The 17358-nt window shown below is 45.4% G+C and overlaps 1 protein-coding gene across 1 annotated transcript in view; it reads left to right on the forward strand.

Annotated features, from left to right (window-relative positions):
• Positions 1 to 2671: 2671 nt before the first annotated feature.
• LOC135235078 (MICOS complex subunit mic25a-like) overlaps positions 2672 to 17358 on the forward strand; it is a 69489-nt gene continuing 54802 nt past the window's right edge. Inside the window, exons 1-4 of the mRNA XM_064300274.1 lie at positions 2672 to 2968; positions 5376 to 5466; positions 5785 to 5954; positions 6585 to 6758. Coding sequence (XP_064156344.1) covers positions 2888 to 2968; positions 5376 to 5466; positions 5785 to 5954; positions 6585 to 6758 — 516 coding nt within the window. The 5' untranslated portion in view covers positions 2672 to 2887. The remainder of the gene's footprint in view (positions 2969 to 5375; positions 5467 to 5784; positions 5955 to 6584; positions 6759 to 17358) is intronic.

Here is a 17358-nt window from a genome sequence, read left to right on the forward strand (position 1 = left end):
TGTGAGCTGCTCTGAAGTAGAGTGACTGCCAAATGGATGCAGCATAATATAGGCTAATGCTCAGAACCTGGCTAGGAAGGGAATAGAAAGGAATTTTAATATTTTGTGCTTCCTCTCTGTTTTGTAGCTGCAGAGCACCACGTTCAGTGTCAAATCAACACTAACAGAGTTCCTGTACACTTAAGAAACAAATTCAGCCATTATTGATAAAAGTGCGAGGCATTGTGTGTTTGAGTGTGGAGGATTTAAGGCCAAGCTCATGCCCGCATTCCATGCCCCGCTGATAAAATCTCACACACAACAACAAAAGCCTCAGTGCTGGTGACTGACAACTAATCAGCGATAACATTGCAGAACCAGCCGCCCACTTTCCCCCATTTTCTTTAGGACACTAATTGTCTGACTCGTTGGAATTTTCCAAACTTGACAGCTCTGTGATTGTGCTCTGTCAGAGTGTTGGTTTAACTGTGGCAGGACCAGCCTATCCACGTGCTTCTGTCTGTGCCCAAACCAGGCTGGGGAGGTGGGGGTGGTGGTGACTGGGCTATGAATTTTTGCTGATTGGGCCTTTACCTAAAGTGGAATATCTCCCTTAATTTGCATATTTTAAGATGTGCTAGGATCTGCTCTCCAAAAAATACCAGTGGGTTCACCTTGCATTTTTCAGTGTGTTAAAGGCGTCGTTGAACCATGAAATTAATTTGAAATGGGCTAGAAAAAACTGCATGAAGATGTACTACAAGGAATACATTTTCTTGGATGCACCAGGTTCAAGCAAAGAAATCAAGGCAGGCTTGTAAATGTTTGGGTGTGGCCAACCAAAAACCTTACGTGTTGTGTTGTGGTATAACCGCTTGTGCAAAATGGTCTCCCAGGAGACTGGATTTCTTCCCAGGCCACTTAGCAATCCACTGTAGTTCAACACAGTTCAAAAATGCTTCTGCTTCCTGCTTCCAGTAAGTTACTGCAATGCCTATTGGTGTCTACCTTGTGATTTAAAAAAACTACAGCCTGTGTGTTTGGTTTTTACAAGGTGTTTTGATACATTTTCTTCTTATAGCATGCATAATATTGAGATGTTAACGGCTATACTTTTTTTTTTTTTTTTTTGCTTATATTAATTACCTCGGTTTAAATGTGTGTTATGTCTGCTCCTGTTGGCTAGGTGAAGTTGCTTTATTAGCATCACTAAAGCAAATTTGATTCTGGATTTTTGTCTGTTTCCTAAACCTTGTGTCTCATTCTCAAAGGGACAGCTCACTTTCTGGGTTTTAAAATATTATTTCAGTTTAAGTGGTGTGAAAATGACAGTCTCTCAGAAGGCAGAGCTTGTACGTGACTGTATGTTTCTTGCCTAATGGCTGTAAGGCCGAAGCCAAATTCCTGTAGTGTTTGGGTCCGATCTCCACTGCATTCCTTGGCAGCTTTTCTTTCTGCATGCAGATAAGGTTTAACTGCTTGATGTGTGCATCCAGGCATTAGACAACCCTTTCCTGACCCCAGACTTTTCCCCGCTGCCGTTCTGGGATAATTCTTCATGGGAAATTTCAGATCGGTTGGAGAGCTGAATTATTCAACGTCATTGTGGTCCCCGTGACAACACACAGTTCCTCTCTTTGGGCCAGATGAAGTGTCGTGTGAGAAACTGCTGTCAGCTGTGCAGGGGGAAAAAGCACCCGTGAAGAATTGAGCTGGGGTCAGCCAATTCACTCTATGTCACAAACTGTACAATTTTCCTGAATGGGTAGAGACTGATTTGGGATCTGTGCTTGGTGACAGAATTCCCCCACTCTGTGAAGCATACCTGTCTTTCCTGTTGATTTGATTGTGACTGTGATGATTAAATGACATCTGGCTAATGTTTTGAAGGCATGTCTTAGGACCGTGGAGGAAACCCGGAGTACCTAGAGGAAACCCGAGAACATGCAAACTCCACACAGATTTGGCAGAGATTTGAGCCCAACACCTTCTTACTGTGAGGTGACAGTGATACCCACTGCACCACCATGCCACATAATTTAATTTTTTTTTGTACCTTAAACTTTATTTTCTTCTTCCCGGTATGATCTGTCTGCTTTTGTGGAATCATTTCTGTTTAAAATGGTCAGCAGGCATAATTATGTTTTCTGTGCAATTTTATTATATATTTCTTTTGAACACCCAAGTGACTGGCTATATTTATTCATTTAAAAATTTTAAAAAATGCTGAATGTTACTGCAACTGTAATGTTATTGTAATTACTTACGTGGTATAGAGTGCTATGGGCATGTGGATGTGAACGTCTTAAAATCAGTTTAGAAATAAGTTGAGTAAATGTGAGAAAACGTGACAAACGTTTCGGCTCTTGCCTGTGTATTGAATTAGTTAGAAAATACCTCCCTCGTGCGGCGTAACTCGGTTCTTCTGCATCAAAAGGAGAAACACAGCGTGTCTACTTTTTCTGATGTCGCTTTAGTAAGTGATGTAAAACAGATTGCTCTGTAAAATTAAACAATGGTGTTTATTCGCATCTCACTTTTGAAAAACAACCATAACCAGAAAAAAACAAAATTTTGTTAAATGTAGGCGAAGCAGTGTGTGGAATACAGCTGATTGTTGTACGATTAATGACGTAAACTGTGGACTACACCTCCCAGCAGCCTCCTCAATCGCATACGCTACAGGGTACAGTTCAATTGGGTTACATCGTATCATTTTATCGACCTATACGCTTTGAGAATACAGTATTCTCCAGACTGACATTTCATTTGTACGGCGTGACGTTATCGAGCTGCTGCGAGTAGTGCGGACTACGTTATCAATTAACTAGGAAAACAACGCCGTGCTTCTCTCAAATAGCTGTCTAATCCAGACAGTTCATATTGTGGACGCAGATTTGTGCGCAGGATGGGGGGCACTGAGAGCACCAGGAAAGTGTCTTTCGCTGTTGATGAGGAGGACAATGTCCGGGTTCTGCATGGAGTTAAGGTAGCTGGTTAGCGAGATAGCTGGCTGTCAAACCAGGGAGCTGAGTTTGAACAAGTTAAAGCAATTCGTCTTGTGCAAATGGCCGTGCATGAATTATCGCTTGCTCTATACCACTGAACGTGTTCATAGCGGTGTGCTTTTATTTCCAGCTAGATGAGTCAAGTTTGCCGTTTGGCTACATGCAATACTGTGACTATGAGTAACATTTCCGTGACCTCATTTGAACTGGGCGAGGTACGACATAAAACATTGTATGAGGACGTGTGGCGTATTTAGCTACACGTCTAGCTGTGCAACTGACATGATGCATTTTATTGATAGACAAGGGTAGGAAAACGGCCGTTTGTCATGAGAATACAAGGCCCATTCAGCTCGCCGTTAAAGCACTGAGTAGCTTACCACGGCTCGCGTCATACGATCACTGTCTCCTGCTTAGTGGATGTTTAGGATTCTATGGGTAACCGGCACGACCTCTCCGCAAATGGTTAATGATGCGTGCACATAATTACAATTTATATAGGCATTATATATGCATTGATAATTGTTCATAAGAAAGGCAGTAAGATAGGTAGCTTCAATGTTCAAGGTACGGAAGGGAACATCCAGGATGAAACGAATCTCGCGCCTCGACAGTCCAACACGTGAGCCGTAAAAGTAGGCACCTGTCGGGCGCCCTGGGGTTTTCCTATTTCACTTAGCTGGTTAGACGTGTCTTTTTGAAAGAGATTATATTTATTTATCAAAATCTATGTTGTGCTGTAAGTGTGTTCCCTATAGAAGATACATGAGCAATGTTTTGTACCGCACATAAGCATTATGTGATTCATATAGCCGTTTAATTTCTACGACTTGTTACATGAACGTTACATGTTCTGCCGTCAGATGGAATTCTTGCAAGGCCAGTGACTACGGTTGCAACAAATTAATGTGATGGTCTTTAAAAGCGCTGTCGGTTGCAAGTGCAGAGGGAAACGCGCGGTGATGTAAATAGGCGTATACAGTATATATTTGTGTATATATTTACAGTGTGACCAAACAGACTACAAGTAGGCTACTCATTAAACAAACCTGATTAATGAACTGGCATACGGCAGATTTTGCGCTTAGTGGTGAATACCAGAATCTCAGCAATGACCCGTGGGCCAAAATATTAAAAACCTAATTTAATTAAATTTTTGAGGGTATATTTTAAAAAAAGAAAACCCCTTTGACAGACCAAACCCAAAGCGCTAACCAGACCAAGATTAGGTAATGATTTATATGTCCCTATATACAGTAGGCTACTGATACTTTAAATGTAATCTTACACATGAGAGCTGTAGCCTGCTTGACGCGATTTATTCATTCTCACTGTGAAACCGGAGCTGGTCCCTGAGTCTTGAAAATGGGCCCCAAAAGAATAAATAATACGTTTTAATAAATAACCAAGACCCCACCGGGGCCCCTTAACCACGGCAGGGCCCTAGTCAGTTGCCTGTATGGCCTAATGGACAGGCCGGCTGTGTAAAACCCATGCTCTCCAATAACACATGTTCAGGTTTATGTTATTTATGTTATTTTTTTAGTGTAGGCCTGTTAGACTTGATGGCTGGTCATGCATTGTTTGGTGTGAGTATTGATTGTGTGCTGCTGGTTGCTTTAGCAGTGTAATATTGATCTGGGAAGTGGTGGAGCTCAAAGGTCTATTTTCAATATCCACTGAAAGATGACTTTAATTGCATATACTTGCTTAAAATACCAGCACATTTTTCAACATATTGGAAGTATCCTTGGACATTTCCAAGGCTATATTATGTGCGTATGTGCACCTTCTTTATATTTGTTTCTTTGTGTTTATAGATGATGACAAGTGTTCCTTTTATCAAAAGTTGACCTGTTGTAAAAGACCAATACCCTTACCCTACAGGGACAATCCTTCTGCATTTTAATAATTCCCTTGACATCTCAGATTTTAATTTTCCACAAACAAACTTCCTGTGGAGAAAGGATATTTGATGCAATTTCGAGATTTATATATATTTTTAAGAAACTAGCAAAGTGCATATTTTGGAATGGAAGTTGACATAAGACTGTACAGATCAGAGAATTTTTCCACAACTCAATACAAAATCAGGCTTTTATTGACCCACCCCTTTTTTTCCCCCCTGATATGTTGGAATAGACCTTAACTCAGCCTTCTTTTTTGTAAGACTGGATTCTGAGTAGGACCCCTACGCTCCTAGCTGTGGACAGGATGGTGAAAATGTGTTTGCTTGGCCCTCGTGCACTGCTGCCTGGTTCAGAGAGGGAGTGGCCGTGGTGTCGCTCGGGCCAATCGCTGTGAAGCGTTACGCCCAGCCGCTGAAGCGAGCGCTGACGCGGACGCGCCATTGGACCAGGCTCATCTCCGCCCCCCGTCTCTTTTCAGCTCTCGGAGGAAGTCCTCCAGAGGATGCGGGGAGCGACGCGGGAGGCGGACGTCAGGCCGCCGCCCGGCGACAGCCACAGGGAGGAGCCTGGTACGACGCACAAGCGCACGCCCCTCGTGCTCCCTCTCCCCCCTTGACTTTCTCTGCTTATCATTCTGTTCATTTGCATAGCAGTTACAGGTAGATGACTGAGCGTCCTTGCTCAGCAATTTAAAGAGTTAATTACAAGTGAGGTTTGGAGCAAAAATGAAGCAAGTAATGATAAACCTGATTAGTTTTAGATTCTTCTTCCTCCTGTGTTCAATATGAGTGGACTAGGGCACAATGCAGGCTTGTACCTGTACATGCAGATATTGAACATGAACAGTGGTCTGTAAACGGGGGTTTAATAGATGGTGCTGTTTGCAGTTCCGAAACCCGTGACCCCTGATCCACCACGGCCTTCTCCACCACTACAACCATCTGAACCCCCGCGACCCTCTGAACCCCTGCGACCCTCTGAATCACCACTACCTGACACCACCTCTGAGCACACACTTCCGCACCACCCTACCTCCCTCTTACACCTCCCCCTAGCTGTACGCATCCCTCTGTGGTCTGAGGTGTCAGGAGGGTGAATCTTTAAACGGGTGGAGGAGGTCGGGTCCCTTGTCTACCACTGCCTTACTCCCCTTATTTTTTTCTCTCCTGGTCCATATTCCCCCTTTCTGTCTTGGCTTGGGTGTCAGTAGTGTCTGGTGAGGAATGTGTCTGTAGCGGGGGTCAGTAGCTGAGGGCTGGTCATCAGTGGGCAGTGTGTCTCTTGGTGAGGGTGGTCAGTGTGTGCTGTAGTGCGGGTGTCAGTAGTGTGTCTGTAGTGCCTGTCAGTAGTGTGTCTGTAGGGGTGGCAGTAGTGTGTCTGTAGGTGTCAGGTGTGTCAGTAGTGAGGGTGGTCAGTAGTGTGTCGTAGTGGCTGGTCAGTATGTGTAGTGCGGTCAGTAGTTGTCTGTAGTGGTGGTCAGTATTGTCTCTCTGGTGAGGGTGGTCAGTAGTGTGTCTGTAGTGCGGGTGGTCAGTAGTGTGTCTGTAGTGAGGGTGGTCAGTAGTGTGTCTGTAGTGCGGGTGGTCAGTAGTGTCTCTCTGGTGAGGGTGGTCAGTAGTGTGTCTGTAGTGAGGGTGGTCAATAGTGTGTCTGTAGTGCGGGTGGTCAGTAGTGTCTCTCTGGTAAGGGTGCTCATTCCCTCCCTCTCTCTCTCAGGTACGAGCGGGAGCAGGCCATCATGAGGGAGGAGCTGGCCCGGATCACACGGCGGGAGAGGGAGGTTGCGCGGGAGGACCTGAGAAAGGCCTTGAGGAGGGAACGGGGAATCACACACACCGAGGCAGAGAGGGCCAAAAACCTGGTGAGTTCCTCACAGTACACACAGCACTCTCACGGCCAGCAAAGCATCATGGTCCTGGAGGATCGGGATGTTTATGCATTCTGTGTGATTTAATATTCTTGTATGCTTTCATGTCTTCAGTATCACATAAAAAAGTGTTTTTCTCTGTGAGCTCAGTAGTGTGATGTAGATATATGGGGGGTTTGAATTGAATATACAGTGAGCTTCGAAATGTTTGGGACAAAAACACATTTTTTCTTGATTTGACTCTACTCCACAATATTAGATTTGTCATCAAACAATTCACAATTCAGTGGTTGAAGTGCACATACCCGGGCTTTATTAAAGGGTATATTTTATACATTTTTTTCATCATGTAGAAATTACAGCACTTTTTATGCAGTGCACCATAATGTTTTTGGGACAAATTACCTCACAGGTGTTTTTGATTAGGTGAGATCAATTGTTTCCTTACTACAGGTATGAGAGAGCGTTCAGCATCTAGCCTTTATTCTAGGCTCTTGGTTGCCTTCGGAGTCTGTTACTGGTGTTTGTCTGCATGCAGACCAAAGTTGCATCAAGGAACCCAGCCCAGTGTGAGGCTGAGAAATATAGGCCAATCTTTAGGCTTACCTAAAGCATGTATAAAATGTGCTGTAATTTCTACATGGTGAAACCAGCCTTAAATGAAAGCTGAGAATGTGCACCTTAACCACGCGTGAATTGTTTGACTACAAACCTAAAATTGTGGAGTGCAGTGCTAAATCAAGAAAAAAAAGGCCTTTGTCCCAAACATTATGGAGCTCACTGTATTACATGTAGGTCTTGATTGAGACACTGCACGGTAGTGACATAATATAAGTGCATTTATGTGAGTTATGTGAGCGTTTAGAGTGCATAGAGCTGGACTGCTGCTTTCACTGCATGCAAACATCCCAAAACGACCATAAAAAGATATTCAGGTTGCTTATGTGACCCAGCAGATGTCTATACGTTCACGTCAGAAGATTGTACATTATTTTGTGATGTGTAGGTGCATCTCAGGAGAACACCTGACTCGGGCTATGAACCAAGTTATGGCTGAGTAGAAGCCTTTCCTGTCTGTGGAAATTAAAATGACTCTCTTTTCACATCTTCAGCATATGCTGGAGTTCAAACCTGTTTGTCATTCACTTTATTCGCACAATCCTGGCTAGTTTGGTTCCTCATAAGGCTAATTCTGCTGAGTCTGTAATATTGATCTGGGAAGTGGCGGAGCTCAAAGGTCTATTTTCAATATCCACTGAAAGATGACTTTAATTGCATATACTTGCTTAAAATACCAGCACATTTTTCAACATATTGGAAGTATCCTTGGACATTTCCAAGACTATATTATGTGCATATGTACACCTTCTTTATATTTGTTTCTTTGTGTTTATAGATGATGACAAGTGTTCCTTTTATCAAAAGTTGACCTGTTGTAAAAGACCAATACCCTTACCCTACAGGGACAATCCTTCTGAATTTTAATAATTCCCTTGACATTTCAGATTTTAATTTTCCACAAACAAACTTCCTGTGGAGAAAGGATATTTGATGCAATTTCGAGATTTATATATATTTTTAAGAAACTAGCAAAGTGCATATTTTGGAATGGAAGTTGACATAAGACTGTACAGATCAGAGAATTTTTCCACAACTCAATACAAAATCAGGTTTTTATTGACCCACCCCTTTTCCCTGATATTTTGGAATAGACCTTAACTCAGCCTTCTTTTTTGTAAGACTGGATTCTGAGTAGGACCCGTACGCTCCTAGCTGTGGACAGGATGGTGAAAATGTCTTTGCTTGGCCCTCGTGCACTGCTGCCTGGTTCGGAGAGGGAGCGGCCGTGGTGTCGCTCGGGCCAATCGCTGTGAAGCATCTCTTTTCACATCTTCAGCATATGCTGGAGTTCAAACCTGTTTGTCATTCACTTTATTCGCACAGTCCTGGCTAGTTTGGTTCCTCATAAGGCTAATTCTGCTGAGTCTGCAGTTTTCACATTATGAAATTTGTGGGTAGTGCATTGGTGATGATGTTGCCACCTTTCCTTTACTGGTATTTAGCAGACATCCAGAGCCTTACAATGCAGACACAATTGCAGACAGACACAGACACAGCAGGATAGAAATGCAGTAATTCCCTAGAGGGGGACAGTGTACAGTTCAATAGTAAACAGTTCACTGTAAGTTCAAGAAAGACAACAAGTGGAAGAAGTGCACATCCTATTGACAGCTTGTCAACTTACCCTATTGAACATTAAACTGATTTATACGAACAAGAACAAAGCTACCTTAATTAGAATTAAGGTACAGATGACTGCTGAAATGAATGGAAAGATTTGAATGAGTGATGCAAACTATGCTGAGCACAAGTTCTTCCGCACAGGGTGGTTCCTGAGTTAATTACAGTTAACCTCCCAGCATGCTCGTGGGTGTGTATTAAAATGCTGGCAGGCAGAGTTTCCCATTGTTTTGGCTGCCGTGACTAGGAAAAGAGATCTCAGTGACTGTGATAGAGGGGTGGTTGGTGCACGTTCAGCAGGAGCTTCAGTGACTGAGACTGCTGAACTTGCTGATGCTTCCTGAGGGCCAGCGGCTAAGGCGATGTTGGCATAGAAGCCTGATGGAAAGACATATTCAGTTAGGGGCCACTGTGGCTGAAAGTGCATTACTCCTTGACTGTGATGCCAGTGCAGTGGTTTGAGATGCAGGGCGAAACGGACAAGCGGCTCTGAATACGATGACTGCGGATATCAATCTAAAGCACGAGCTAGGCAGTTTAATGAAGAACAGCCTGTTGAGAACTTAACAAGAACGCTGGTGTCTGCATTTATTGCCTGCCAATTGTCCATAGCTGCAAATAGAAACTGCTGCCATGTTCATCGTTTACGCTCATCGTGATGACATTATGCGTTTTATTTTCTTCCTGTGAACGAGATATGATGCGCTGCATTCTCCATACTTTTCTTTCCAACGCTCTTGCGCTCTTGTACTCTCTCCAGTACTCAGGCAGAGCGCATGCATGTGTTTGGAGGGCGGTGCTTGGGAGGAAGCGCTTAGGAGAGGGGGGTGGGATGGGGGTGGAACGTTTTCTTTTTTTTTCTTTTTTCAAAATCTAGCTCTCTCTCTCCCTCATTTCTCCAAACTTACTTATTGCACCTTTAACATCCAATTTTACTTCAATTTTAGCAGACAGGAGCAAATTGCTTTCTACCCAGCTAAAAAGCAGTCCTCTACTCTTTTGAACTGACCCGAGACCCCTGAGAACAAATGAACTCCAGAGTCATTTTCTGCTGCCTGGTTTGGTAAAAGCTTTCAGATCTCCCGTTCAAACTGAATTTAGAGCGCACACGTACTCGTTTGGAGAGAAAAAAAACCTTGAAATGAACTGATTTTAGTTCCAGAGGAGTTGTATGCCACCTTAGGAACTAGGAACTCAAGTTTTTTTTGGTGGGTTTTTGTTATATTCATGTCTTAGTAATGCCATTCAGTAATTTTGTAACGACAAGGATGACCTGAAACCTAACTGACAATCCTTCCACTCTTCCCTTCAACCACAGCCTGAGAAATAAGAAAATTTGACATAATACCTGTGTTTTTGTGCAAACGTGTGTGTATGTGTGTGAGTGTGAGAACGTGTATGTGCCTGTGTATGTGTGTGTGAGAATGCGCTTGTGTGTGTGCGCACGTACGTACATGCATGTGCGTGCATGCCTGTGCGTGAGGGCGCCTGCATGTGCGCGTGTGTGTGTGTTGTGTGTTTGTGTGTGTGTGTGTTCGTGCGTCTGTGTGTGTGTGTGAGTGTGTGTGTTTGTGTTGTGCGTGTGTGTATGTTGTGCATATGCACGAGTGTGTGTATTTTGTGCATGTGTGTGTGCGTGCGTCTGTGTGTGTGTTCGTGCGTCTGTGTGTGTTGTGTGTGTGTGTTCGTGCGTCTGTGTGAGTGTGTGTGTTTGTGTTGTGCGTGTGTGTATGTTGTGCATAGCACGAGTGTGTGTATTTTGTGCATGTGTGTGTTCGTGCGTCTGTGTGTGTGTTCGTGCGTCTGTGTGTGTTGTGTGTGTGTGTTCGTGCGTCTGTGTGAGTGTGTGTGTTTGTGTTGTGCGTGTGTGTATGTTGTGCATATGCACGAGTGTGTGTATTTTGTGCATGTGTGTGCACGCGCGCATGTTCTTGAGAACATAATCGCCCTGTTCACAGTAAACGCTCCCTCCTGATAGGCTTGTGATCGCTGAAAAGCTCCGTGAATAACCCCGAGTCTGCTTCGGGTTCCCTAATCTCACGACGCGCGCGTGTCAGAGGAGGGGATCTGATTCGATTAAAGAAGCGCAGTCCCCCGCAGCCGCAGCCAGGAAACACAGCCCGCTGCTCCTTTAACCGCGAAGGCTGCTCTACATTCCTCCACCCGAATCGCCCTTTAATAGCATAACCGAGTTTTCTGCCCCGGACCGCTGCGCCTACCTCCGGAAGATCATTTAAATTTTCCTGCGCGGAGGCTTTTTCGGCGCAGATAAGACGCCCCGCGCGCGGGACTCCTGGTAATCCCCCGCTCGCTTAAAAATCGTGACCTGACGAATATGTAACGGTGCGTTAAGCGGCGTCGCGCAGCCTCTCCGGCGCCCAGACGTCCTTATCCGCGGCGGCTTCCGCGGTTCCGGCTCCTCGCGCGTTTATCTCCTCGCCCCAGCTGGATGTTTTAAGTGCCGCGCTCGAGGGAGCGGGACCGGGACCGGGGCCGGGGCCGCCGGAAAACCGGTTGGAATTTGTTTCGGGCCCCACTTCCCACTTTAACCCCGCAAACCCGCCGCCGTCGCTTTAAATATGCTAATTTCAGTCGTTCGCCGATTTGAATGTTTTCAGTGTTTTTTTTATATTTTCTCTTTGATGCTGCTGCCGTTTTGTTGTCTGCGGCCCGCCTGTCGGGCCCCGGTTTCCCGAAGTTTGACTCTGATGGAAGGCGCGGTGTTCCAGGGAGCCTGGGTGTAAAGGGAGGGCCCATTCATTATCCGATAAGGCGTGCGTTACCAGTCTGTGCTTCTCCTGAAGAAGACTATGGGGGAACGACCCCCCCCCTCCCCCCCACTGGAGTCAGGACTGCAGAGTCACTGCCCAACGCTGAAAACACACCAGCGACTAACGCCGCCCCAATAACGCTGAACGCCGCGCGTTAATTACGGTTTTCCTGGCCGCACCTTACGCCACAACCAACGCTTTCCACCTGAGTCACTGCGTCCTCGATCACCCTCCTGCACCTCCTACGGCACTCGAAGTTATGCTGCGGGTTTGTTTGCTGACTGCTGTAATTGGCTTTCACACTGATGGCTTGCCGTTGCGTCTGATCTTTGCCTGAATATTTATGTGTGCCCTTTTTTGAGACACTTTGGTTGAGAGTGTCTACTCCGTAGTACCCAAACACTATCATCAGTCTCGCAGTAACACGCTCTAGCCTTGCACTTGATTCTCAGATGTTGAACTCGCTCTGTCTCTGACATATGAACGTTCTGACATATGCAAGTACCCCCTTCTCTATCTCTCTCTCTCTCTCTCTTTCTCTCATTCTCTCTCCCCCTCTCTCTGCCTTTATCAATCTCTCTCTGCCCTCTCTCTCCTTTCTCTCTCTCTCTGTCTCTCTCTTTCTCTCCATCTCAATTCAATATGCTTTATTAAATATTATTAATGCCAAAGCATTATATATAAAAACAAAATTTAAACGGAATGAAAAGAATTATAGAAAATATAAATGTATGAACTATTGAAAGTTAACTGTTATTGTAACATAATTACATTTAGTTAATTGTGATTATAACGTTTACACGTGGAGCTGGTGACACACTGTACCGTTTATCTGTACAGTGGTACTCTCTCTCTCCCCCTCTCTCGCCCCTTTTCTCTCTCTGTCTCTCTCTCTCTCTGTCCCCCATCTCTCACTCTGTCTCTCTCTCTCTCCAATTCAAATTCAAAATGCTTTATTGGCATGAAATACACTTGTACTTATTGGCAAAGCGTACACATAGAAACAGGAATAGGAAACATGAAATACAAACAACATTGTGGAAACGACAACAATGCAATCAACAGTGTGGAAATGGCCACAACTCTCTCTCTCTCTCTCTCTCTCTCTCTCTCTCCCCCATCTCTCTCTCTGTCCCCCATCTCTCACTCTGTCTCTCTCTCCCTCTCTCTCTCCCCCCTCTCTCTGATAGTGATTTCTGTTCTCTGTTCCCCTGGGGTTTCTGTTATCTCAGGTGTGTGAGAGGTAAATTGTACCCGGGGAGTGTTCTCTCTGTGGGGTGTAGATTCACCTGCAGCCCCTCTCTCAGCATTTCCCCCGGCGAGCCGCGCCAGCGCCGCCTTATCTGACCCGCGGCGCGCGCCGGGCGCTAACGGGAACTCCGTGGCAGGGAATGGGGGGCAGGGGGGCTGTGTGGGGGGGTAATTGTCGTTTGGCCCCCAGAGTCTCTCCAGTGTGTGATTAACAAAGATACGTGAGATCCCTGGCAACCCTCCCCCCCCCCTCCCCCCTGTACCCCTTTGGCCGACCCCCACCCCAATCACCCCCTCCTGGTCGCTGTTGCTACAGCCAGAGGACCGCCCCCCTCTCCATCCTGACAACATGTCCGTGATAGGCTTCGGAAAGTGGGAGGGGTTCATGTCCATGACTCATCGATGTCAGCGAATTAAAGTGTTTTTTTTTTTTAAAGTTCTGTAAGACGCACGTTTGTGTACGTGTTTGCGTGCATGTGTACATTTATGTGCGTTTGCGTGATGCAGCTCCTGTAATCACAAGGTTTGCCTTCGCCTCTCCACCACAAGTGGCAACTGCTGTGTGACAGGGTCGCTGTTGAGTTCAGGAGATTTGGGCTTCTTTTACAGAAATGATATATGATACCGTACTATCTTCCTGTCTCGTAAATACTGGCTCTTTTGTGTGTGTGTGTGTGTGTGTGTGTGTGTGTGTGTGTGTGTGTGTGTGTGTGTGTGTGTGTGAAATCAGACCTTGTGTTGTGACTCGAGCTGCCTGGCGTTTCAGGGCCCCTCTGATAGATTACGTATCTGGCCCCATAACCACAGCTACAGGTTTCTACTCAGAACAATTCTGGCTTTGAGTGGACATAAGGCGGTGTTAGTTTTGCTTCGAACAGACAGGCAGACAGACACAGAGTGTTCTAGCAGCTGAATGACATCATCATATTTAAACAACATTGTGGTTGCTGGCGAGCTGGTCAACGCGCTGTGTTGAGTTAACCTTTTTTTTTTATCAGTGGATAAAAAAAAGTTACTGTCAAGAAATTCATGGACATGGAATGAATCATCATTCTACTCCGCACCTCTGCTGCAATGTGACCTTCAACTTCCAATGACGTGTTTTCAAAAAGTTCTTTAAAAAATTGTTATTGATGTGGGAAAACTGTTTGTTGTGTCACTTTGAGATTAAACGCCTGATATTGCAATGATTTAGAGGAAATGGTCAAATAATGTGAGACTGGAAAACCGAAAAATTTCAAACCTGTCGTATCTGCAGTTAGAACCCTGTGGTTTTTATGCTCTCAGAAAAATGAGTATTTTATGCTGTGATTTATTGGCGCTTATTTTTGATGAGCGCTCTGCTGGAGTGTATCTCAGAGGTCTGACGTGTTGTGAGATCTCAGCATTGCCCTTCCACCCCTTCCTTGTTCCTAACCCTACCCCCCTACCCCCACTCACTCTTACCTGTGCCTGAGTCTCTCACCCTTACCTGTCCCTAACCCTCTGACCCTCACCTGTCCCTAACCCTAACCCTACCCCCTCTCACCCTTACCTGTCCCTAACCCACTGACCCTCACCTGTGCCTGAGTCTCTCACCCTTACCTGTCCCTAACCCTCTGACCCTCACCTGTCCCTAACCCTCTGACCCTCACCTCGCCCTCACCGTGCCGACACCCAAACCCGTCTCTCTGCTCAACCCGCTCTTTTCCCCCACCTTCCAACCCCCCCCCCTCCCCCATGGTTCCAGTTTATTTCCCCTGAACTGTCTAATGAACAGGAGGGCAGAGGAGAAAAGAGAAAGGCATTAAGGCTTTTCCTATGTGGCCAGCAGACACAGCGATAGCGTATACACCAGCGTTAATGTCCCTGCCAGGGATTCATTAGAGCATTTACATTACCCACCGGTGGCTGTTCAACGCAGTCACAATTAAAGTCTTAATTATTTATCACGTATTATTGGCATGTATGTAATTATAATGAGCATGCTTATTGGTATAAGTACATGCAGTAGAGGATTTACAATGTACTGTGCTGAGCAACACTTTTCCCCTCTAGCAGAGTAATTAGGAATCCGTGATCCGAGATTTTAAGTTAGTGTTTTTCTTCTTTGTGGTGTATTTATTTGTTAATGCTCGTGAGCTCAAGTTTTGTGGACCTATATTCATTTAGAACATGGGGGATGTGGGTTTCTCATAGATTACCTGAATCGGACAGATTGAGCGCTGGGAGACAGGGAAAAGACCAAGCTGCAGTTCCTTCTTTTGGACACCAGATGGCAGAAAGAGAATGTGGACTCGCTGGTCAGCCCATTATCTTGAATCGATCAATCCGATCCTATCCAATTCAAACCAGCAAACTCACAGCCTGGGTATGATGTAATTGAAACATTATTTAATAGGTCACAAAAATATTCCCTTGTCCCGGACATCTAAATTGGTCTTTGCCTTTGGCCCGAGTGCTTGCTGCTATAGCGGTCACAGTGGGGTGCGGAGCAGCTGGCCCGCTGTGCTATTGCGAGTTGCGCGCTGCACACCGCGTCCTGGTCCCTGGTCCCAGCTCCCTCTCCAGCTGCTCCTCAGGTGAGCGCGCTCACGTCTTATTAACCAATGGCGGAGCTCGGCCACCCAGAGCTCGTTAAAGCTCCTTCTGGGCCAACCGGAGAGCGAATGACTCCGCCCAGTAACTCAGTATGACTGACAGCGCACCCAGCAGACCTCAGAGAAGCCCTGTTTCAAATGGGGGACCGGGGGCTTAAATGGAGGCCTGGGGGCTTAAATGGGGGACCGGGGGCTTAAATGGAGGCCTGGGGACTTAAATGGAGGTCTGGGGGTTTATATCCAGCAGGTTGCAGGTTTGAATCCTGGAATAGTACAATGGCAGTTGTATCCCTCCCGATAGAAACGATACATACAGGGCTGTAAATACTTACGCACTTCCAGCTAAATACTGTAATAAATATTTGAACATCTGAAAGAGGTGATAATTTGAATTTGTCTATATATATATATATATATATATATATATATATATATTATATGTGAGTGTGTGTGTGTTGCTTTAGCTTTTACGATCTTGACAATGTATTATATTTAAATATATTGCGGTAATTTCTCTTCTTTTATTGCACAATAACTAAATATATAGCCACATATAAAACAGTGGGGGGAAAGAGAGCATCCAAATAGGCCTTGAATAATAAGCACCTGGAATGCAGTTTTGATCTTTTACTTTATCTTAATAGGTGTTAAATAATAATGGCCATCAGACAGAAATCTAAACACAAATACAATCTTATAACAGGTTCACATGCAGCTCTTCGTAATGCATTTCTATACATTTCACCAATTTCACTTATGAATACGTTCCAAAGAGCTGCGTTTATGTTAATTTGTACAGTAATCCTGTCTTTTTCTTTGGATGTGCGTTATCGTTTTTGCCTAATGAAAGAATTTAATTATGCTGTCTGCTCGCTAAATATTTGCAGCGTATTTGTAGCGTCAGACTTGTCTTTGTAGCGTCAGACCTGCCTTTGCAGCGTCAGACCTGCCTTTGTAGCGTCAGACCTGTCTTTGCAGCGTCAGACCTGCCTTTGCAGCGTCAGACCTGCCTTTGCAGCGTCAGACCTGTCTTTGTAGCATCAGACCTGCCTTTGTAGCGTAGCATCAGACCAGCTTTTTATAGCGTCAGACCTGCCTTTGCAGCGTCAGACCTGTCTTTGTAGCATCAGACCTGCCTTTGTAGCGTAGCATCAGACCAGCTTTTTATAGCGTCAGACCTGCGTTTGTAGCGTCAGACCTGCCTTTGTAGTGTAGCATCAGACCTGTCTTTGTAGTGTAGCATCAGACCTGTCTTTGTAGTGTAGCATCAGACCTGTCTTTGTAGTGTAGCATCAGACCTGTCTTTGTAGTGTAGCGTCAGACCTGCCTTTGTAGCGTCAGACCTGCCTTTCATTTGTTTGTACCCTGCCCGACACCAGTCAGTACGTTTTCAGACACTGGTCTTCCTTGTTTCCCACCTGGTGGAATCATGGAGCCGCAAGCGCCCTGCGAAAGAGAGAGAGTGAGAGACTGAGAGGGAGAGGGAGAGGGAGAGAGAGAGAGAGAGAGAGTGAGAGACAGAGAGAGAGGGGGAGAGAGAGAGAGAGAGAGAGAGAGAGAGAGAGAGAGAGAGAGAGAGAGAGTGAGAGACAGAGAGACAGAGAGGGAGAGTGAGAGACAGAAAGCGAGAGAGAGAGAGAGAGAGAGAGAGAGAAAGACAGAGAGACGCGCTGCTGCACACCGGAGAATGACACTCGGGCAGATGAATATAGATCGCGTCGCCGTCAAGGTTAAAATGAAATCAATTATGAG

The sequence above is a fragment of the Anguilla rostrata genome, chromosome 11, assembly GCF_018555375.3.
Source record: "Anguilla rostrata isolate EN2019 chromosome 11, ASM1855537v3, whole genome shotgun sequence".
Lineage (NCBI taxonomy): Eukaryota > Metazoa > Chordata > Actinopteri > Anguilliformes > Anguillidae > Anguilla > Anguilla rostrata.